The sequence below is a fragment of the Artibeus jamaicensis genome, unplaced genomic scaffold (genome assembly GCF_021234435.1).
Source record: "Artibeus jamaicensis isolate MK-2021 breed Jamaican fruit bat unplaced genomic scaffold, CSHL_Jam_final contig_786, whole genome shotgun sequence".
NCBI classification, from domain to species: domain Eukaryota; kingdom Metazoa; phylum Chordata; class Mammalia; order Chiroptera; family Phyllostomidae; genus Artibeus; species Artibeus jamaicensis.
Genome location: NW_026521971.1, coordinates 2,084,044 through 2,107,307, shown reverse-complemented (window position 1 = coordinate 2,107,307; position 23,264 = coordinate 2,084,044). Strand labels below are relative to the sequence as shown.

The 23,264-nt window shown below is 40.1% G+C and overlaps 1 protein-coding gene across 1 annotated transcript in view; it reads right to left on the bottom strand.

Annotated features, from left to right (window-relative positions):
* The window catches only part of RAD50 (RAD50 double strand break repair protein), a 76,211-nt gene that overhangs the window by 5,595 nt on the left and 47,352 nt on the right, over window positions 1–23,264 (bottom strand). Inside the window, exons 17-21 of the mRNA XM_037129892.2 lie at window positions 22,744–22,854; window positions 22,204–22,296; window positions 22,019–22,132; window positions 13,225–13,352; window positions 10,897–11,121 (exon numbers count right to left, since the gene is read on the bottom strand). Coding sequence (XP_036985787.1) covers window positions 10,897–11,121; window positions 13,225–13,352; window positions 22,019–22,132; window positions 22,204–22,296; window positions 22,744–22,854 — 671 coding nt within the window. The remainder of the gene's footprint in view (window positions 1–10,896; window positions 11,122–13,224; window positions 13,353–22,018; window positions 22,133–22,203; window positions 22,297–22,743; window positions 22,855–23,264) is intronic.

The following is a 23,264-nucleotide window of genomic DNA, read 5'->3' as shown; positions in this document are numbered from 1 at the left end:
AAAAATAGCAGTTTCTAAACACTAAAAAGAAGGAAAGAAATGTCTGTAAAAACAAAAGTAGCCTTTCAGAATCTCACATTGTTCTTAGTACTGCCTCCTGTCATCACAAAGTGCTTGGTTCTTCGGAAGCAGGCTGACGAACTAGCAAGCGCCGTGCCGGGGACAAGCAGGCCCACAGCGGTGCCACGGCCACACAGAGGATGTGAGGTGGCCTGACTGCCATTTGCAAGCCTCTTATCTGATATATACAAAAAAAGAAACTGAACGTAATGCTTCTGCCTCTGCATAATCATTTCATGATCTTCTGGTTCACCAGCAAAGAGAAAGAAATGACTCAACATAAATACGTTCTGAATATCAGATGAAGGATTTTGAAGTAGTGGACTGGAAAAAAAACCATATGCTGCTTGTTGATGAGAATGCAAGCCTCCATTTTCTACTTTATACATCTGTCTTAGCCTAACATATACTCCTTTCAAAGGATGCAGACAAAACTTCTAAATATTTGCTAAAAAAACAAACAAACTCAGAGAATATTCTTGGGTCCTGAGTTTTCCTTTTTATAAAAGTCATGATTCTATACAAGTTAAAAATCTTCCATAAATAACAGAAATAAACATTTGCAATGCGGAGAGCAAGCTCCAGGTGACGCAGGTGTCCAAGGTGCAAAGAGCCTCTGCCAGGGCTCCCCGTACAACGAGGTGGTGCATCCTGGCCCACGGGCCGGTGTACTGACAGACAGCACTGCAGGTAAAAGCTCTGGAGCTGAGAAAAATCCACACTCACCGAGAGAGTGTCAGACAGAGCTGACGCTACCTGGGCTGTATCTTTTGTCTAGTCTGGAGTTTACAACTCCACTGTGCAAGAGCTGGGGATGATTAAGATAACTACTATACATCAATCCATGTGAGGGAATAACAATAATGACAGTGGTTACTACTGATGACCATTACCTTATGGGAGGCACAATTATGCTTAAACAATCGTATTATCTCATTTAATCCTTACAACAATCCTGGAGAGTTAGGTTTGGTTATCCCCATTTTCCCATTAAGAAAACTGAGATGTGATGAAGTTAGTAACTTGCTCAAGATCAGAGAAAAGTGGGTAGAATATTAACAGCCCTTGAATATGGCAATTAAAAATTTAAAAGGCAGTCAAAAAGCCATCTTTAAGGTCACCAATCTCGGTTTTATGAGTAAATGTTATCGAATGTTCAAGGTATACCATTACACGTAACTCTGAAGTACGTAACATATTATATAGCAAAAAGAAACACAAGTAGTAAGGGAAGAAAAAGATAAGCCTATTTTGCTTATGACTATAGATATGAGCATCCTGAATAAGATCGAATTTAGTAGTGAGAGTATTAAAAAGAATATATCATAACTGCGTAGTGTTTATCCCGAGAAGGCAAGAATAGTACAATAGAAAAAAAATTAAGATGATACACTGCATTAATGGATTGAAAGAAAAAATTATCTCAGTAGATGTCAAAGAAGTACTTGTTATGACACTGAGTTTTGATAAAAATCCTCAGTGAAAAATTTTTAAAAATTATTTTAAAAATTTTATTTACTTATTTTCAAAGAGAGGAGAAGGGAAGGAGAAAGGGAGAGAAACATAAATGCATGGTTGCCCCTCATGTGCTCCCCACTGGGGACCTGGCCCACAACCCAGGCATGTGTCCTGACTGGGAATCGAACCAGCGACCCTTTGGTTTGCAGGCCACACTCAATCCACTGAGCTACACCAGCCAGAGCAAGAAAATTTTCTTTCTTAAAAAAAAAAGATTTTTATTTATTTATCTTTACAGGGGAAGGGAAGGAAAGAGGAAGAGAAATATCAATGTATGATTGCCTCTCATGTGTCCCCTGCTGGGAACTGGCCTGCAACCCAGGCATGTGCCCTGACTGGGAATCGAACCGCGATCCTTTGCAGGATCATGCTCAATCTACTGAATTATGCCAGCCAGGGCAGAGAATTTTCTTAATTTGACAAAATGACTCTATCATATATCCACAGCAGCAACCAATTAACTTTAAAATATACAGAAGTGTTCCTCCTAAAAATAAGAACACGAGAAAGGTGCCTTCTATTATGGCTACCCGGAAATAGTATCCTAGAGTTCCCTAGTAATTCAGGAAGACAAGAACAAGAAGAAATGGGGGTGGGGGGCAAAACATGTCATTGTTTTTGTGGGTGATATAATTGTACACTTATAAAATCTAAGAAATCAACCAAAAAACTATTAAGACTAACAAGGTTGTCAGAAATAAACATATAGAAATTAATAGTTTTATTACCCAGTAGCACAATCCAATAAGAAACAATAGAAAAAAGGATCTTATTCACAGTGGCAATAAAACCATGAAATACCTGGGAAGAAACCAAACAAAAGGCACAGGACTTAAGGGAAAGGGTATAAAACTTTACAACAGGACAAAGGAACGGATTAAAGAAGACAGACCAACCAGAGGGTCCAGAAGGGGAGCGTCAACACGGTGAAGACATCCGGTCTCCTCGGTCACCCACAAAGCAGATGCAATCCCAGCAAAACTCCCAACGAGATTAAAAATGTTTTTTACATGAAATCTGTAAGGTGTCTCTGAAGTTCAGAAAGAGACCTCTTAATGCAAAAGAATAATGCAACAGAATAAAATCACAATACTGGGACAGGAATAAAACTAAAATAAAACCAAATACACAGAGAACTTTAGTTGATAAATGACATTTTAAATCAGTAGGAAAGGTTTTAATAGTAGAGAGGAAAAAAAGTGTAAACTTGTAACACGCTCCTTTATCAAACCTCAAATAAAATCCAAATGAATTTTAAAAAGTTAAATAAAGCTATCAGAAGAAAATTTTTATAATGTTAGGATCAGGAAGGCTCTTCTAATCAAGACGCTAAAAATAAAGACTAAAGATCTGCCTACCTAAAAACCACAATCACAACCACAAAGAAAGGACAAGGACGAACTAGGGGTGCCTGCTGGCAGTGTATGTGAGAAGGGTCAGTACGGAGGATATGTATTTAAAAAGTGAGCAAATCACAGAGTAAAAGACAACCTAATAGAAAAAGTGCCAAAGAGATGTGAACAGGCAATTTCTGGAGAAGAAAAAGAGACAGCCACCGTATGTAAAAATGTTCACCCTCACTAGTAGACAGGGAAATGGGAATCACGATACGCACCGTTTCGTGTGCCACTGACGGCAAAACTGAGAAAGGGCGATGACACGGACAGCAGGAGCAGGTCCTTTCACGCACTATTGGTGGGTACAACTTTTGTTGAGTGTGTTTGGAAGGCAGTTTGGTAATAACGTAAAAATGTGCATACCCTCTGACCCAGTAACTCCATTTCTAACAAGTGATCTTTCTAGTGTCTGCACAAGTGTGTGAAGACAGACAGACAGTGTAGCACTATCTGCAGCAGCAAACATTTAAAAGCTTCCTAATATGTCCATCAGTGGTTAAATAAAATAGGTAACATCCATTTTGTGGATTATGCAGCCATTAAAAATGGTACTTGCATATAATAAACATAAAAGATTTCCATGTTAAGTGAAAGAAAAAGCTAACAGAAAAATACTTACAGTGTGATACTATTCACATAAAATCAAAAACCATGTATTTGTGAATGCATACATGCAAAAGCACTGTGAGGGAGATGAAAATGTCGCCAAGGTGCTAGTACCTCAGTGCTGAGTAAGTGTTAGACGTCGCCACAGAAATGGAGCGAGTCCCCCGTGAGCGTGTTCTGTGAGGTGCACAGCAGTGGGACAAGTAGAGGGAATGAATGTCTGTGACACAAGGCTGAGCAGATGAAGGGGTGTAAGTCTAACAAAGTGTTACGGAGCACACAGAAAGAAAAATTAACCTGCTGGGGAAGGGTTTCATTGAGGCAACATTCCGAGGAGGACAGTGAGCATGGGAAAATGTGAGCTGTCTTAAGGGAACAGAATGTTCAGTTTGCTTAGAGCGTAGCAAATATTGAGAGAAAAATGGGGAAGGCCAGGTGTGGCAGTTGGTCCTTAAGGTGGCAGGGAAGAGCGACCACCACCTTCAGGAACACTAACCTGGCAGAAGTAATGGATATAATGGGGGCAGGAGGGATGGAGAGGTGGGGGAAACCACAGTAACACAGGTAGAGCAGGGAGGTGTGAGGAGGGGCCGAGGAAAGGAAGCAGCCCGGGAACTGTGCAGTGCAGAAACCGTGGAAGAACAGATTGGGGATTGGCAAACACAGGCCCAAACGTAACCTTCACAGACCTTTCAGCACCTGGACTTCACAGGGTGTTAACATTCAAGAATGACCTTTAGAGCCTATGACCTCTAGTAAACAATCATTCTGCTGAGGCAAAGACAGGAATTTCATGGGCTGGAAACTGTTGTAGGTTAGGTGGTTGTCAGGCTAGTTGCATTGGCCCCACCCCTGGAGTGGGCGTGTCGCTAAACGCACACGCTAGCTCACGTGAAGTGCTATCTTTTGTGAAAACTGGTTCCCAGAAGAAAGTGAAAAGGTCTAAGAGCTAAGGATAGAGTGATCTGTAATTTATTTTGTCTTATACTTAAAGATTTCCTTAAGAATTTCACTTACAGTCTGTGGCATTTACTGGGGCTTTAGTAGGACTGGTAACTGGTGATCCAGGAAAGCCTCAGATGTCATCCTTACAGATGACAAGGGCCCACTGATTCCCTGTGTGAACGAGGCACCACAAGGCCAGAAAAGCAAAAAGACAGATGCTGGCCAAACTACTCTGTATGCTGTGGCGGGAGAGGTGCGCCATTGCACCTTGTCCAAACCCATACAATGCACAACCACAAGAGTGAGTCCTCATGTACACTAGGGACTTTGGGTGATTATCACTTGTCAGTGGAGGCCCCCAACTAGACCGCTCTGGTGAAGGATGTTGATACTGGAGGAGCCTATGGTTATTGGGTGAGGGCAGGTATATGGAAAAGTTCTGTACTTTCTGTTCAATTTTGCTGTGAACCTCAAACTGCTCTAAACACAGTCTATTGAGAGAAAGAGAAATCAAGAGGTACGGCCCAGTGTAACCTGTGCAGCAGCTGCTATCCATGCCCCCCTTACACCGGCCCCCCCATTTACACAGCCCACTCCTTTACACGCCAGTCTGCCTGCACGGCCCTTCAGTGCCTCTCTGCACCACGGCTGCTGCCCCAGCAGTGAGGTGATCTTCCAACAGCCTCCCACACTGGGCCAGTAAATGAAAAGCTTCTAAATTGTCTTTGTCCTTGTGTTCTAGTTTGATGTCACAAGTGAATCATACTAGGCCTCCCCAGAAACTACTGTTGGGGGTTTTTGTTGCTGTTCTGAGGCTACTTCCTAAATCACTTTAGGACTTAGCCATTAGCAGGGAACTGAACACCTGAAATGCGGCTACGAGAGAGCAGGTGTCTAAAGGGCTGGAAAAACAGCATCAAAATAGATCAAAACCTCACCTGCCAGGCCTTCTTTTTTCATTATTTAAGCCATCTGCAGGACTTTAGCTACCATTTTGCAAAACCTGAATTAATGCTTAAAATCATAAATGTACATAAAATGGTAAATCTTGAACTGGATTTCCCATCTCAAGCTATTTTACTGCCTAAAATATTGATTAAAAGGGCCAGACTACATGGTAATGGAAAAATACAATAAAGATTATATATTACTTTTAAAATTTTATTTTTCTTTAGAGAGAGGGGAAGGAAGGGAGAAAGAAAGGGAGAGAAACACTGATGTGTGAGAAATACATTGAGCAGTTGCCTCTCACATACCCTCAACTGGGGACCTGGCCCATAAGCCAGGCATGTGCCCTGACTGGGAATCGAACTAGTGACCTTTTGGTTCTCAGGCCAGCACTCAATCCACTGAACCATACCAGCCAGGGCATATAATAAAGATTATATACTTGAGAAAAGGAAAAAAGGAGCCAAATACAAAGCATACCTTACTAATAAAAAATATTACTTAGTTCAGAAGCATGAAAAAAACCTATTAAGTTAATGAAAATCAACCAAATTAGAAAAAAAGCAGAAAAGATTATACTTAACAAAGGACATTTTCCAAAAAACATTATCCTCCTCTTTGCATTTAAAATTGTGCTGCCCTGGCTGGGTGGCTCAGTTACTGGGGTGCTGTCCCACACACCAAAAGGCTGAGTGTCTGGTCTCTGGTCGGGGCGCATACAGGAGGCAACGAATTAATGTTTCTCTCACATTGATATTTCCCTCTCCTCTTCCTCTCTGTAAAATCAATAGACATACCCTCAGGTGAGGATTTAAAAAAACTTAAAATTGTACCAAACTGTGAGATCTGTAGGTTGCTAAAAATTGGCTATGCCCACTGTCACTCATTATTACATTGGATACTCCTCCCTACTGCCCTGATACCACCGTGAGAACTTCCTGTTTCCCAACATTTAGGTCAGCGGCAGCCCTCACGCAGAAAGGAAATGGTATCGTGGGTATCATGTTTTATTGGTTTCATGTTCCCAACTATTGATTTTTCATTACCTAGCAAAACTCAAAATCCCAAATTTGCCAAACTCAAGTTACACATTTGAAAGAAAAATAACCTCTTTTTCTAGATAAAACCCTTAACACTATTAAATTAAATTCTTAAAATGAATTCCCTTTAGTCAGACTCCCCAAAAAACAGATTTTAAAATTCAGGCAGTGGTTCAGCCACTGTTGCAAGATAAACCTTTGGCTGAAAAAACTGCAGTGAGTGTGAAAAGTCTGGCTGTCTTCCGGTTTTGTGATCTGCTGGCTCCGTGCTGCAGGGCCCAGGGCTGTGAAACTACTGCATCTGTGGTGAGGACAAGAGTGGCCGCTATGAGAAGTGAGCTCTGGCTGAGTCCTCTGTGAGTTGAGGAGCCAGGCCCTGAAAAGATTCCCTGAGAGCTGGTTGCCTCGAATGCAAACTGTGCAAGCTACACATTTCCACTGAGTCTCAGCAGGTGTGGCTTAATATGCATCATTCCACATTTGGGGAAGAATGACAGTGGAAAATTGACATAGGGTAGAACAGTGTACTTTGACATATTCCAAAAATCATTTAACTTTAATTGATGTATTCTATTAAGGGGCAAGGAATATATTCTAAATGATTAGTATTTTCCTCTCAGCCAGTGTTCTCTGACCATTGGCAATGCTTACAATCAGTGATGTTTTTAGATGATTACTAATTACAGATGATAATCAGCTCTTCTTGAAAATGCATTGCTAACTTCCTGTGTTACCTTAAATAGACAGCTCAATGCAACAATTACACTGACTGCATGCTTCATTCTAAGAGGTGGAACAATGAGGGAAATTTTGGGCCTCACTTTCTTCTAGGTGAGAAGGCAAATTTAAGGCTCACAGTCTAAACCTTAAGAAGGCCACTGTTTGCAAGCAGAAGCTCACAGACTCAATTTGGGGGAAATCTGTACCACTTCTTTCCTTCTCATTTAGCAGAATCCATCTGATTACCAGATAACAGACCTCAGTGCGTAGCTGGGCTTGGTTCCTTCAGTGAGCCTAAACCGCTGGAAAGCACCCTGCATGCCCCACTCTCGCCCTCACCTGGCTCAGTGTGGTCCCTCTGTAACTGAGGCACTTTTCCTTACAGAGAGGCCAGGCCTTCATTATTCAAGGCCCAGGTCAAACACAGACTATGGGGTGCCCACCATGGCCTCCCCTGTTGGACTGTTAGCAGTTTGCAGGAGAGACCAAGTACGGTGTCTAACTTCCCAGAGCCTGACAAGAGAGGGCAGAACAGGGATTCTGGAAAGAATGTGTGCCTTATGGAAGACATCCTCCTCTCCTGGCTGTCACTGGCTCTGAGGGTCTGCAGGGATAGCTGGAGGGCTCCCAGGTGCAGTTCTCTATTCAGGTGGTGCACATGAGACAAGGTCTGCGGGTCGGTAAAAAGAGCTGCCTTATAGCAGAACATGTGCAAGTAAAATTTAAACCCTGTCTCCGTAACTGGGCCTTTCAAGCCATCACTCCATATTTTGCTCCCCTTTACAGAACTTTTGTAAGAATTATCTATACTGACCATCTTCATTTCTTTGACCCCTCCTTTCCTCTTCCAACTTCAAGGCTTCAGTTCCAACCAAGCCACTGAGATTACCCCTCAAAGTCATTAACAACCTCCATTTTGTCAAAGTCAAAGGTCTGGTCACTTTTTTTCCCCTTAAATTTCAGGGAGTTTCTGATTTTTAAAAATTTATTAAAATTATAGTTGACATACAATACTATATTGTTTCAGGTACACAACATAATGATTAGACACCTACCTTATGATTTATATTCACCACAATTACTTTCACAACTGGCGGTTTCTTATCTGTCATTTGCAGCATTAGCATTCTGTCTAATGCTGCAGAACATTGTTTCATGTTTGTTTTGTTTCCTCTTGGAAACATTTGTGTCTTTTACCCATTTCTAATGTACTGCTGGTCACTAATTAACTAGTCACTACCTGCTTAATCCCCTTCACCTTTTTCACGCATCTGCCCCAGCCCCTCCAATCTAACAACTCTCAGTTTGTTCTCTGTACACAATTTGTTCTTGTTCTGTTTTGCTTTTTAGATTCCACATATAAGTAAAATCGTACAGAATTTATCTTTCTTTGACTTATTTCACTTAGGATAACACACTCTAGGTCCATCCATGTTGTTGTAAATGGCAAGTTGTCCTTTTTTATGGCTAATATTGCACTGCATTTATGTGCCATGTCCTCTTCATCTGCTCATTCACTGATGGACACCGAGGTGGCGTCTGTATCTATGCTGTTGTAAAAAATGCTGCAAGGCACATGGGGGTGCATGTATCTTTTTGAATTAGTGTTTTGGATTTCTTTGGATAAATACGCAGAAGCAGGACTGCTGGGTCATACAGTAGTTCTATTTTTAATTTTTCTGAGGGACCTCCACAGTGCCTGCACCAGTTTGCAATCCCACCAACAGTGCACAAGTGTTCCTTTTTCTCTACATCCTCACATCCCACTCCCTCAGGCGACCACGAAAAGTCAAGCTATATTTGTTAATATCCACACAGTAATAAGTTCCAAGATGATACAGATAATGCTGCTCCAGGACCACTTTGAGAATCAATGTATTTGTTTTAAAATATGCATGTTAAAAATTTAAAAGTAAATACCTAAGTAACTGAAGTAGACTATATCCTTTACAACCCAAAGAAGGGAAAAAAGAGGAATAAAGAAAAATTCCACAGCAGACAAGAAGGTAAAAAAAAGACAGAAATAAATACAACTCTTTTACATACTCAATCACCATGAACTGGGAGGGACTACACTGACTTAAAAGAACAGACTTCTGTTATATGCTGAACACATTCCACAGGTGCAGTAAGCAAGGCAACGGCACAGAGGCAGACGCTGTGACCAATGAAAGGGGGCAGAAAACCCAGACCAAGCCGTGCATGTGTGATTCTGACACGTGACACGAGAAACACTGCCGATTAGTGAGAAAAGGGTTGACTCCTCACCAAACAGCCAGGATGACTGGTTAGCCATGAAAGGAAAAGTGAAACGGGAGTCCTGCCTTACACTGTACATAAAATTCAACTCAGGACTAAACACTTCAATGTACTTAAATGTGAAATGCAAAACTTTAAAACGTGGAGAGGAAAACACAGGAGTAGAGAAGGATTTCTTAAGCAAGACAGAAAAAGAGCTAACCAAGAAAGAAAAGACTGGTAAATGCAACGACCTTAAAATCTACTCTGTCCATTAGAAGACACTATAAGAAAGTGAAAAGATAAAAAAAAAAAAAAAGTGAAAAGATAAACGTAAGAAGCTTGAGAAATATTTATAATACATATATCTGAAAAGGAATTAAAATGCAGAAGAGACAGAGCCCCTGCAAGTCCGTAAGACGCCTGATAATACATGAAATACAGGTGTAAGACACGGACATTTGAGAGAGGAAACGAAATGGTCAAACACGAGAAGGGTGGTCAACAACGTTAGAAATCAGGGGACTGCAGATGAAGACCACAAAGATTTACTATTTTAAATCCCTAAGATTGGCAAAAATTAAGGAATAGACAAAATCAGTGTCAGAGGATGTCTAAAAAAATCCTTATATTCTGCTAATGGTGCCAATTAGTAAAAATACTGAGGCAGATAATTTAACATTATTTTATAAAACTGAGCATACCCTGCAACCCAGTAATTTTACCCCCACACAGATTGCAGGGAATCTTTTCCACCTTTGCTCCAGAAGACATGGCAAGAGTGTTCCTAGCAGCAAGGGTTCTATTAGCAAGGCCCGGAAACACTTGCATGTCCGTCTGCAGGACCACGGATACACAGTGGCATATTCCCACACAGAATTCTGTGCATCAGTGAAGATGAATGAACTATAGTCATGCATATTCTCACACTGAATTCTGTACATCAGTGAGGATGAATGAACTATAGCTATAAGCAACATAAACAAAAATTTAAAAAAGCAAATCTTAGACGAGTACACAGAATATGTACTTTTTTTAAAGCTCAGAAAGAACCACACGTATGATAATATTACTTTTTGTTTTAAAGCACAGAAGGCAAAAAGCTGTGCCAGTAATTCCAGGCAGTGGAGATGACGGAAGGCTGAGACCAGGAGGGGCATTTCGGTGGGTGTCAGGCAGTGACAACGGCTGAGTTCTTGGATTGGGGGCTGGGTGAGGGGTGGCGTCATGACTATACCTTAATATCAACATGTGTTATTACTGACCTGCTCTACTTCAGCATGTGTGTGTATACACGCATGTCTGTATTCTTCCATTCTTTGGTATGTGTGATACACAATTAAAAAATAAAAAAGGAAAATATGAATAAAATATGCTAATTGATATTCACTGCACTGGGAACCAGTTCCTAGCCCAGTACTTACTGGTCGAGGGTCTTGTAATAAATGTCCAGATCCTTGTTGACAAGCTCCGTTGTTCTCATAACGATCATCATTTCTCTATACTTTTCCTCAGCATCTCGAAATTGAGGTTTTTGAAGTTCTTTCTTAAAGTGGATAATTTCGTCCTCATAACCTTTCTGTCGCCCTATTGCCAAACTGTGATTTCTTTTTATATTATCTATTTTTTCTTCCAAGTTCTGATGTTCACTGTAAAGGGGAAAAATGACAAATGAGGACCATTTTTAGCTTTCTGCAGCCTGACGTAGAAAAGCCAGGTCTCTGTAGGAAGACAGATATCATTTATCATTCTCTTTAGCAATCAGCACACAGTAACAGTCTCTCCTTGCTCTTTACCCAAGGTTTCAGCATGAGAGAAAATTTTCTTCCTTCCAAATCTCTGAAGCATCCAGCTTTCTAAACAGTCGATTTTTGTGTGCTGAATAAAGAACTCTCATAAAATGTGAGCAGTGAGGAAAGTTCCTGAGTTTTAGACACTAAAGAGTTCTTGGTGATTAATATTAGAAACTCACAAACTTCTGACTGAAAGCTGAGAGTTTACAATTACCAACACTGAGGAGTTACTGAATAATAGGTGTCATAATTTTGTTTACAATGTCAAAGACAAATATAATTTGATCTCAGTTAAACTACTAATTTCTATAGTAATACCTACTAAAAGTTTATACTCCCCTATGAAAAAAAATTCTCATATAAGTATTAAAAAAGCATAACACTGACCCCCCAAAATAAGATACCCAAACTTTTCTGATAACTTAGTAGACAATATAGATTTTAATGTGTGCCTTAAAAATCTTCATTTATTTAACAGTAACTTATTCAGCACCCTCTTGTAGGCCAGGCACTGCTGTCAAGTTTATGAACATCCGTGTGGAACTGGCCTGACCGTCCTTTTTGTTGACATTTCTGTTGTGTTCTGGTTGAAAAAAGGTTTGAACAAGATCAGTTGTACTTAATACTGTCTGAATAAATGTAAAAATCATTGTTATGTACCAGGAATTATAAAAATACATGGTTCTGGTCTTCAGTAGCAAAGAATAAATGATTTCATTTAAAAGTTTCTTCTAAACCTGACTAATGGGGCTCAGCTGGCTGGGCGCTGTTCTACAAAGTGCACGGTCACCGCTGTGATTCCTGGTCAGGGCGCACGTCTGGGCTGTAGGTTGGGTTCCTGGCTGAGGTACATGCGAGAGGCAACCAATCAAAGTTTCTTTCTCACATTGATGTTTCTCTCCCTCTCTTTCTTCCTCCCTTCCCCTCTAAAAATAAATAAAGAGAAATAAAAGTTTCTTCTACAAGCTTTACTTTTCCCAACTTGCCACCAAGAACACTAACATTGTAACAGCTGAGGCTTGGGAGCTAGGATATCTAGGTCACATTCCAGGCTTTCACCAATATTTCCTGTGGTTTTTTTTTCTGGGTCTCAGTGTTCTAATGTATAAAAAATAAAGCGGCTAAAGATGAAGAGCAATTCTAGTTAGAAGGTCTGATTTCCTTGTTATATGAAAGAGATTTTAAACAAGGGGGTTAACTACTTGTAATAAATTAAATCAAAATTTCAACTTACTATATCCTTTAGAAAAACTTATATTCTTTGATTCAGATTTCTGTGTCAAGTCAGGAAAACAAATGAAAAATCTATACATGATGGCTGAATGAATGAGAGACCTGTATTAAATCAACTGAGGTAGTTCAAAAATCTATTTGGTGAGCACAACCTTTTATACCAGTCAAGCACCTTAGCATCAACGGGGTTTTTACAGAATTCTTAAGGCAACTAACTCTAAGGCAAGAATAAAATATTTTCTGCTGCACCAGGAAGGCAGAACCTACAGTAAATACCAATAAAACCAGATGAAATAAGAATCAGGGTAATCTTCAAAACAAAAAACCCCTGCCTGGTTGTCACATAATTACAACTGGGGCCGTGTTAAATGGGTCTTCAACGTCAAATCACTTTCGCAATACTGCAGACTGACCCAAGCCAGGCCCACAGGCTACATGCTCCTTTTGCTTGGGACCATTACCTTGTGAAGCTGGCTAGCAGAAATCTGGGGACATGGCATTTGTATTCCTGCCTGTCACTGCAGTAGAACTATATGTGCTCTATCACCTGTTCAGTAATTTAATTCACAAGACCATGGAATATGTTGGTATAAAAACTCCATTCACCTTCATGTGAGTCTCAAGGGACACTGAGGCTAAAGGCTTAAATTGTTTTTAAAAAACATGTATTGAATAGTCTTCACAATTCAGTAACAGATCTTTTAAAGGCTATTTTTAAAAACATACTTTCTCATCTGTAAAACCTGCATTTGACCCATTTCCTTCAAATGTCGTTTTCTTTCTTCTTCAACTTCTTTCAGTTCTTCATTTCTTTTTCTTAATGTAAGGTTATCCTGCAGCCATCTTTCTTGTATCTAAATGTAAATATTAAATCAGTTAATCATAAAAATGATCAAGTGACCAACTCGTGGCTCCTAACAGGCAACTGCTGACAGGCACTGCTACTTCTGCCTTGCTGAGAATCATGTTAAACTCAACAGAGGGAGCCAAGGCCAGCGTGAAGGCTCCTCCAGCCTACACTAACCTGGACGACCGGGCACACAAACCAGAAATTCACACTATGAAATAAAAACTACAACTGTATATTTAAATATACTTATACCTCATTGGGTCATCTTGCACAGGAACCCCACAATAACATCTTAAAGACCACCAGACAGTAATACTACTATCAGTCTCCCCCTAACTTTTTTGCCTAGTTGTATTTCTCTCCTACCATGTGCCAATACTATAAGATAATATTAAGCATGTCAAATAAGAACTTTACCTTCAAGTTGACAAATAATCACACAAATCGGTAAGAAGTGCCAAAAAATACTAAATGTCTATCTATTTGAAGCTACTTCCCAGGCTACTGAATTGAACTGAAAGTTTAAAAAGTTGGCTGTTCTTATTGAGTAGTTTTGTCTTTAAAAGAGAGCTAATCACTTAGCAGCAGCAACACAATTATTTCAGCAGGTTTCCCAGTGACTACAATGAACCATGTTGTCAAGAGACAAACATTAAGCACAAGATTATAATTTGATTCTTTGAAATTTAAGAAAAAAATTTCCTGCAGAAATAATGTTGGTTTGGATCATAAAAGATTGAATACAGAAAATATCACAAGTTCAAAGTCAAGATTTCTCAAAAAGAGCTAGGACCCTCCTTCAGGAAGCCTTGCAGCTGAGATAAACTTAGTCATGTGGGAAGTAGGAGGGACAGGCAGACCTCTGGCAAAACCTTGTTGCCAACAGTAATGGCACCGAGTCACCAGATGGGAGAGAAGCACAGTGGGACCTTTCTCACACGTTTAGTGTTCACATACAACCCTGACCATCTATAAACCACTGTTTCAAGGGTTTCCCCCAAATACCATCAGTTTTCCTGGAAATAATATAAGTGTATACTTATATATTAAAGGCATCATTATAAGCAGTTAAAGGGGACTACACTGATATGGTTGGGAGTGGCTACACTGTAAACCATGGCCAGCTGCTGCTAGTGCCTAACGTGGGGCTGCTTAGTGAGAGGCACAGGGCACACCAAGGCCAGCTGCTGCTTGGTTGTTTGTGGATCTCTGAGACTTTAGGAGAGATTGCAGCATGAGCCGAGGCAGACTGTTTATGTGGAAAAGCCACTGAAAGAGGTTCAGACAGGCTATGTAAGATGGATGGGGCCAAGAGTGTTAGCCAGGTTAGTGGAGAGCTTAGATTTGTGCCTGCCTGCCGGCCAGCTGCTTGAAAAGGCTCAATAAAGGAACCATGGCATCTCCAGGCCCTGGAGAGAGCTGCCCCGACCCTTGAACCTCCGGCCTTCACCCTGAAGCTAGTCAATTTAGTCCTTCTCCACATCCCTGGAATTTTTCAAGCAGTTGCCCCTGTGCCGGAACTCAGAGTGAGTGTGTGAGGGAGTCTGTGCTCAGGCCCTTTAAGATCTGCAGCACCTAGGTCTCTATCAGCCTGTTTTCTTTCTTAGATACCATACCCACTCGTTTTCAGTCAGAAAATATGGGGCTCCTCTTCCTGGCACTGGTGCCCTGATGTGGAGCTGGGCCCCCTTGCTCCTCAGGAGGGACCTCTGCAGCTGAGATATCCCTCCTGAATCTTAATCACTGCACGGTGGGTGTGAGACCTGACCATTCCATGTCTTTGCCTCTCCTTCCAGTCTCACGTTGGTTTCTTCCTTATAGCCTTAGTTTTAGGCATTCTGTCCAGCTAGTCTGCAGGTGGATCTCCATGATGCTTGCTCTATAATTTAGTTGTAATTCTGATATAATGTAAGTGGAGGTGAGTACACTGTTCCCCTGTTCTGCCCTCATGATAGACAGCCACCATGAAAGAACTCTTGAATGGGCTATCTATCACATGTTTAGTTGAGATTGATTTTTGGCACAAAATGCTGTTCCTGGTTTGTTTTCTTTCATGGTCACTAGAAACTAGGCATTTCCTTTAGGTCAGTTTGTTGCTTTCTCTCCTTTTGAAAGACAGTATGCAGCATACTAGTTAAAAAGCATAGGCTTTGAAGTCAGGTATACACCTAGGCTCAAGTCTCAGTGTTATACTTTCAAAGTGAATGACTTTGGGCAAATTAGTTTAAATTCTCTGAGCCTCAGTTTAACTGTAACAGGGTGATATTAACAAGAGTCATACAGAGCTATTGTGAAGATTAAAATGATTTAATGTATGTGAAGTAATCAAAACAGTGCCTGCCTTTGTAACTGCTAGTGGGTCAAATTTGTCCTTGTACTTTATTTAACCAATGAGAATTCTGATTACTTTCTACAAAATATAATGTATCAGAGAGAGGCAGGAAAGACGATGAGATGCAGTTCTAGTACACCACAATTTGACAAGGTAGAGCCAAGGTCCTCCTTGGCTACTACTTTTTTTGACCTTTGGTAAGTTAGGTCACTTCCAGTTCCTTTTATCTGAAAAATAAGGGAGGCAGATTATTAAACTTCCAAATTTTTTACCCCCATGGACTAAATTTGGTAGGGTGTAATCCTATAAATAAACTACTATTAGACCCCTCAGTTCTTAGATAAACCCTTATCACTCAGCTCAGATGATAGCTAATGCTTGCAGGGAGCCACCTGAAGGAAACAAAAATTAGAGGCCCTCTGGGGGCCCGCGATGGAACAACACACCCAGCAGACTGCGGTCCGGCATCCACCAAACATCTGGTTAGGAAAACAGCTTTACAGACGACTGTCTGAAAGCTAGGCAGTGCTCTGGGTCAGCGATTAATAGTTAAGGCTATACATCAAAACCCTTGAGGTCCTGTTAATAAATTAATGAATTAAATATTAATTTATCTTAAAAAAAAAAACAAAAAAACCCTTGAGGTCCTTTAAGAAAACATACATGCCTCTGCCCATGCCCCAGAGAGTCTGATTTATTCATCTGAAATGGAGAAATAGACATGTATATTTTTAATAACCCAGACTTTTTTTGAAAAATTGAGGAGTGTAATTCATGTAACATAAAATTCACCATTTTAAAGTACACATTCAGTGGTTTTAGCATATTCACAAGGTTGCACAACTATCACCACTAATTCCAGAACATTTTATCCCTCCTCCCGCAAGAAACCCCATACCTATCAGCAGTCACTCTCCAATCTCTTCTCTCCTCGCTCCCCCCGCCCCCATCCCTAGCAACACTAATCTGCTTCCTGTCTCTACAGATTTGCCTATTCTGTACATTTCATATAAACAGAATCATAATATGTGGTCATTTGTGGCTGGCTTCTTTCACTTAGCACTCTGTTTTCAAGTTCTGTCCATGTTTAGTGTGTATTGCTATTTCATTCCTTTTGTGGCTGAATAATATTGCATTGTATTATGTGTTAACTTTGTGTGTCAACTTGACTGGTCCACAGTGTACTCAGACATTTGGTTAAACATTATTCTGAGTGTCTTTAAGGGTGTTTCTGGACGAGATTCACATTTGAACCTAGGACTGAGTAAAGCAGTTTGCCCTCTTTAACGGCGGTGGGCATCATCCCAATGACCGAAAACCAGAATGTAACAAAAAAGCTCAGTGAGAAGTAAATCCTGACTGACTTGGTGGGTTGGGGCAGTGGTCTTTTCCTGCACTTGGACTCAAACGGAAATATCGCCTCTTCTTTGGCTTCTCGGCTGTCCTGGTTCTCAGGCCTGCAGAATCAGACAGAAACTATAATATCAGCTCTCTCGAGTCTCCAACTTGTCAGCTACAGATCTTGGGATTTCTCAGCTTTCACAATCACGTGGAGCCAATTCCTTGTAATAAATTTACACATGCACACAGACATATAGCCATCCATCCATACCCTTTTGGTTTTGTTTCTCTAGACAAACCTGACTAATACCTATGGACATACCACATTTTGTTTATTCATCAGGTGATAACCATCTGGGTTGTTTCCATATTTTGATTATTATGAATAATGCCGGTATGAACATTTTACATTTTCTTGGTTAAATTCCTAGTAATGGAAAAAAGCTAGGCATTTCTGATGGGTGCCCCTAGCTAACCTTTGCTCTCTAAACACTCTTTACTTTAGGCTAAAGTTACACCACTACCTATGGAACCTCATCAAGGGACAATAAAGATGCTAACGTACACTTTTAAAAAACAGCCCCATGAAGTTTGTTGAAGACATGGTTTTCATTAATCTTTACAGTGTTCTCCTTTTAGTGAATACCTACAGAGACATTTTTCTCTGGTGGCGGTACAGGGAAGTAGTTTCCCTTTAGCTCTGGGACACCGTGAATCTTACCTAATTGTGACTTCCTCTCTTCATATGACGGCTACAGTAGAATCTTTAGCAAGCAAATCAGATCTCACGGCCTACATTTTATACATAGTACATCCTCACTTAGTATCATCAATAGGTTCAACAATTTTAAGTAAAATTATATATTTTAAACCAACTTTACCAAAGGCTAATTGCTATAAACACAAGTTAAGTTCCTAAGCAACTCATCAAACATTATAACAAAACTGTGTTATTCAAGGATCTGCTGTTTCACTACTCCCCAGGTTTAACTTCTTGCCCTTTCTTCCACATTGCCTCATTTCCATGTTAATTTAAAATGTTATTTGGCATTGCTCTATGTATATAACTTAGTATATAATTTCTGGAACAAGGTAGGTTATAGAAGTAAACTAATACAGTCAGATCCACTAAGTTTAAGATCATCAACTTGAAAAGGGTCACAGACTGGTAAATCTTACTCATCTTAGTATCTGTATATGGAGGGATATTACTGATTTATAAATTGTGATTTCAAATAGACAACCCTCATATAAACTAGTGATAGATTAACTATTTTGTGATATATGCATCATATAGTTATTCAGCATATATCAGATGGCAGAGATTCAATTTACCTTTGACTGACATTTATGTATTTGAAACTCCTGGCACTATAGTCAGAGATCCTGCAGAAAGCTATATGGCTAATCTCCAAATAGATTTTTAACCGTCACTTACACACAAGTGATGAAAACATTCAAATACCATATTCTGTTTAAAACAGCAGGACAGAGAAATGGTGTGCAAATGACCCTTGAACAACAGGTTTGAACTGCACAGTTCCACTTGCACACAGATTTTTTCCCAAACATACATGGATGCCTGTCCTGTTTTTGATGCATGGTGGGGAGTGTACAGGTGCAGAGGGCTGCCCGTGTGCACTGATCTACATACAGCACATTATACAGGGGACTTCAGCATCCTTGAATTTTGGTATCAGCTGGGGGTCTGGGACCCAAGCCTCATGGATACTGAGGGACAACTAAGTTTTGGGGAAATCAGAAGTTATAAGTGCATATAATAGAAGTTAACTGTGCGAAGTGGGTGGGGGAGGGCTATCACTCCTAACCCCTGCACTGTTCAAGCATCAACTGTAGTCATTAAATTAGGTAGATCAACCATCATGTTTGCATAAGGCATGTTGAGGATAGTTTTTTTATGTGATTTTATACTGTGAAAATCAATTTCTTTAATAGAGAAAAATAAATGATATAGGAATCAACTAGAAGGTCATTTAATATATAGATATTTTACTTACAATTTTAAAAAATATATTACACTCAAACTGTTTTGTGTAATTTATACTACATGAAAATGTCAGAATAAGAAAAAAAATACAGGTATATGTAGGATATATACCGCCACAGTTTGCAATAAGGAAAAAAACAAGTAAATATACAAAATAGACTATTTTACAATCACTAAAAAGAATGTTATTGGACTTCGGTCACAATGGTGGCACAGGCAGACATGGCTTACTTCTTTGTACAGCCACATCAAAATTACAACTAAAATATAGAACAACCATCATTCAGGAACATCAGAAATCAGGCTGAATGGAAGTCTGACAACTATGGAATTAAAGAAACCACATCCATCCAGACTGGTAGGAGGGGTACAGATGCACAATGGGCTGGTCCCACACCCATGTGGATAAAAATTCAGAAGGGATTCCCCGGGAGCAAGGAGTCTCAGCCCCAGACCATGCCCTCCAAGCCAGGATTCCAGTGTCAGGAAGATAAGCCCTGGCTGCAAAAACCAGCGGGGATTGAGTTGGTGGAAGAAACTGCTAGAGCCCTAAACAGTTCCTTTTAGGGAACTCCTACAGGAACTCACCTACACAGACTCACTCCCTCTGAGCTCCAGCACTGGGGTGGCAGCTTGAAGGGCACCAGTGGTATAGAGGGAGAGAATGAAGTGTTTGGCAAGTGTTTGGCAACAGGGCAAGCAGAGGCCATTGTTCCTTCCCCAAGCCCTCCCACCACAGAGCAGATAAGCTGGTGCCAAATCTGAACTCCAAAAACTTGGCTAACACTGTTTGACCTGCTTTGGAGATCCTCAGAGGCTCTGTCCCACCCAATTTATGGGCCCATTCAAGCTGCTTTTCTATAAGAATGGCTGGTCTTGGCTCCTAAATCCTATTAAACAAGCAACAGCTGGCTTCAGTGAGTCCTAGCAAGCAGCAGCCAGATTAGAGTCACAGCTTGGCTTCATCTGGGAATCTCCAAGCCCTGCACAAGGAACAGCCATCTCAGATTGCTTTAGAGCTCAGGCAGGTGACTTGGGCAAAGCACATGTAGGGACTGGCCTTTGTCTGCGCCACCCAGGATACCCCAGGGCCTGCGCACCCAGTGGACAGCTATAGACTACAACAGAGAACCACCACCCTGCCCCTGCACATCTGATCCTCTATGGACCATGGACGGCAGAGGTTGGTGGTCAGTGGTAATAGCCAATCCTTGTAGCTGACTGGCGTGGTAAATCCCTCCTGTTGATCTGCCAACAGCAACCAAGACTCAACTACAAGAGGTCATTGTACTCAGCCAATACAAAGGTGCACCTTGAGTACCCAGCTTGGGTGACAGAGAAGGCTGTGCCACTGGATTCTATAGGACACCTACTACATTAAGCCACACTACCAAGACAGGGAGTCAAAGCAGCTCTACCTAACACACAGTAACAAACACAGGGAGGCTGCTAAAATAAGGAGACAGAGAAACATGGCCCAAATGAAAGAACAGAAACTCCAGAAAAAGAGCTAAATGAAATGGAGATAAGCAATATATTATATTTAGAGTTCAAAACACTGCTGACAAGGATGCTCAAGGAACTTAGTAAAGACCTCAACGGCATAAAAAAAATCCAGTCAGAAATGAAGGATACAGTAATTGAAATAAAGAACTCTAACAACAGTAGAGTGAGCAAAGCAGAGATTCAAATCAATGATTTGGAACACAAGGAAGCAAAAACAACCAAGCAGAAGAACTAAAAGAAAAAAATCTAAAATAATGAGACTAGTATGAACTGGGACAACTTCAAGGGGTCCAACATTTATATCAGAGGGGTGCCAGAAGGAAAAGAAAAAGAGCAAGAAATTGTAAATCGATCTGAAAAAATTGTGAAAGAAAACTTCCCTAATTTGGTGAAGGAAATAGACATGCAAGTCCAGGAAGCACAGAGTCCCAATTAGGACAAATGCAAAGAGGCCCACTCAAAGACATATCGTGATTAAAAGGCCAAAGGTTAAAGATAAAGGGAGACTCTTAAAAGCAGCAAGAGAAAAGAAGTTAGTTACCAGATAGTTGCCAGATGGGAGGAGGAAGGGGGAGAATGGGTGAAGAGGTGAGGGGATTAAGAAGTACAAATAGGCAGTTACAGAATAGCCACGGGGATGCAAAGTACAGTGTAGGAAATGGAGTAGCCAAAGAACTTATACACGCATGACCTATGGACATGAAAAATGGTGGCAGGGTTGCCTGAGGGAACAGGGGTCACTGGGTAGAGGAGGGCAAAAGGGGGGAAATCGGGGCAACTGTAATAGCATGATCGATAAAATATACTTTTAAAAAAGAATGTTATCAATCTGTGAATTGAGGTGATATGTAAGATTAAACTGCATTAAGTGGAAAAAAGTAAGGTGCAGGATATGTGTGGTACGATCTCATCTATGAAAGTAAATGTACACACACACATTATCTACCCATCTCTCTGCTGGTATGTGAGTAAGAAAGTTTTTAAAGAACTAACAAAAAGCTATTAACAGTAATGACATCTAGGAGTGAGACTGAGAATTACCAGAAAAGGAAGGACATTTTTTAAAAAATTTATTTATCTTTAGAGGGGAAGGGAAGGAGAGAGGGAGAAAAACATCAATGTATGGTTGCCTTTCGTGCATCCCCTGCTGGGAACTAGCCTGCAACCCCAGTATGTGCCCTGACTGGGAATCGAACCATGATTGTCTGGTTTGCAGGCCCACGCTCAATCCACTGAGCTACACCAGCCAGGGCAAACATTTTTAATTTTAGTCTTTTATGTTTAAATTTTTACCAAATAGCTCTTTTATTGAAAATAAAAATGAATAAAAGTAAATAAGAAAAGAATACATTATTGGAATTGATATTCTCTACTGTTGGCATTTCTGTTTAGTGGGTCTACTGAAAATAAAAGTAAAAAATAAAGAATGCTATTGGTATAAGTGATAGCATAAGCCACCATAAGCCATGAGCAAAACACCTACCTTCTGTGTATCAATATCTTGTCTCATGATTCCCATTTCCTTATTTATCTTTTCGTGGTGTTTCTCGCTTTCACTTAGTTGAGCTATTACTTTATTAAGTTCAGTTTCTTTTTGCTACAAAAAAGAAAGAACTTTAGGCACAAGAAATAAAAACAAAAACAAATAAGTTTTAAGTTTAAAATTACCTTCTTATAGTCGTCTTTCCCATCTTGAATATAATTCTCAATGTTTTTCATATAACCATGAATATTTTTAACCTTCTCTTTGATATCATTTATCTGTGGAAAAATATTTATTAAATACACACTAGTTGAAAACCAGGGCATAAAAGATTTATTTCCAAAGAAATTTAAAAATAACAAAAGCTTAATAGGAGAAAGTACAGTGAAACATTGGCTTGCAAGTTAGGAGCCCTGGGTTCTAGTTTTTATCATCAGCAAATTTTATCTCAGATAAGTCCCTTTTCACCTTTGGAACTGGATTAAATAGTCTCAATTCTCAACTTCTACTACAGATCAAGAAACAATCTAATTTAAGTTTAATCCTTATTATTATAACAAGAATTTTTAATGTTAAGATTATGTCACAAATTTGAAAATACTATTTATCTTATGCTTTTAATCTCATGTGAAATAATAGTGTCCAACATTGTCCAACACGGTGCTCTGAACATAACAATGTTTCATATATGTACTTGGTAAGTAAATATATAAATGCAATCTTACTTTATCCTGTGTTATTTTGATATTTGTAGTTTTTTTGCAAATTATTTCTTCTTTTTCCTGATGGAACTTGTCCAGTGTGGTTTCCAATGGGCTTATCTGTTCTTTAGCATCCTAAAAATATAAAAAATAAAGTCTTATATACATTCCATTATCTTATTTCAGGTGTCAGACTTTGCATGCATAAAAGCACTCTTCTATGTGTTAGGCTTTAAAAATCAAGTCATCTGCACTTCCAACACCTTTATGAGGAAGGTACCATTATTTTCATCCTCTATTTCAGGTGAGGGAACAGGCACAGACATGATCTGTCCAGGGTCACAACAGTAAATAAAGGAGCCAGGGTTCAAATCCCACCCAGCTCCAGAGTCTCTCTCTGAGCCACTACCCTATCCTGCATCAGCCAGCATCCCAATTCTTAATCTACACCGTGTGCTCCCAATTATATGAGCATGTGGCTTCAGGTATAAGTTTTTGTAGGTCTGCAGAGGCCCATGTCAGCTCTGTGTGACAAAGAATGGGGA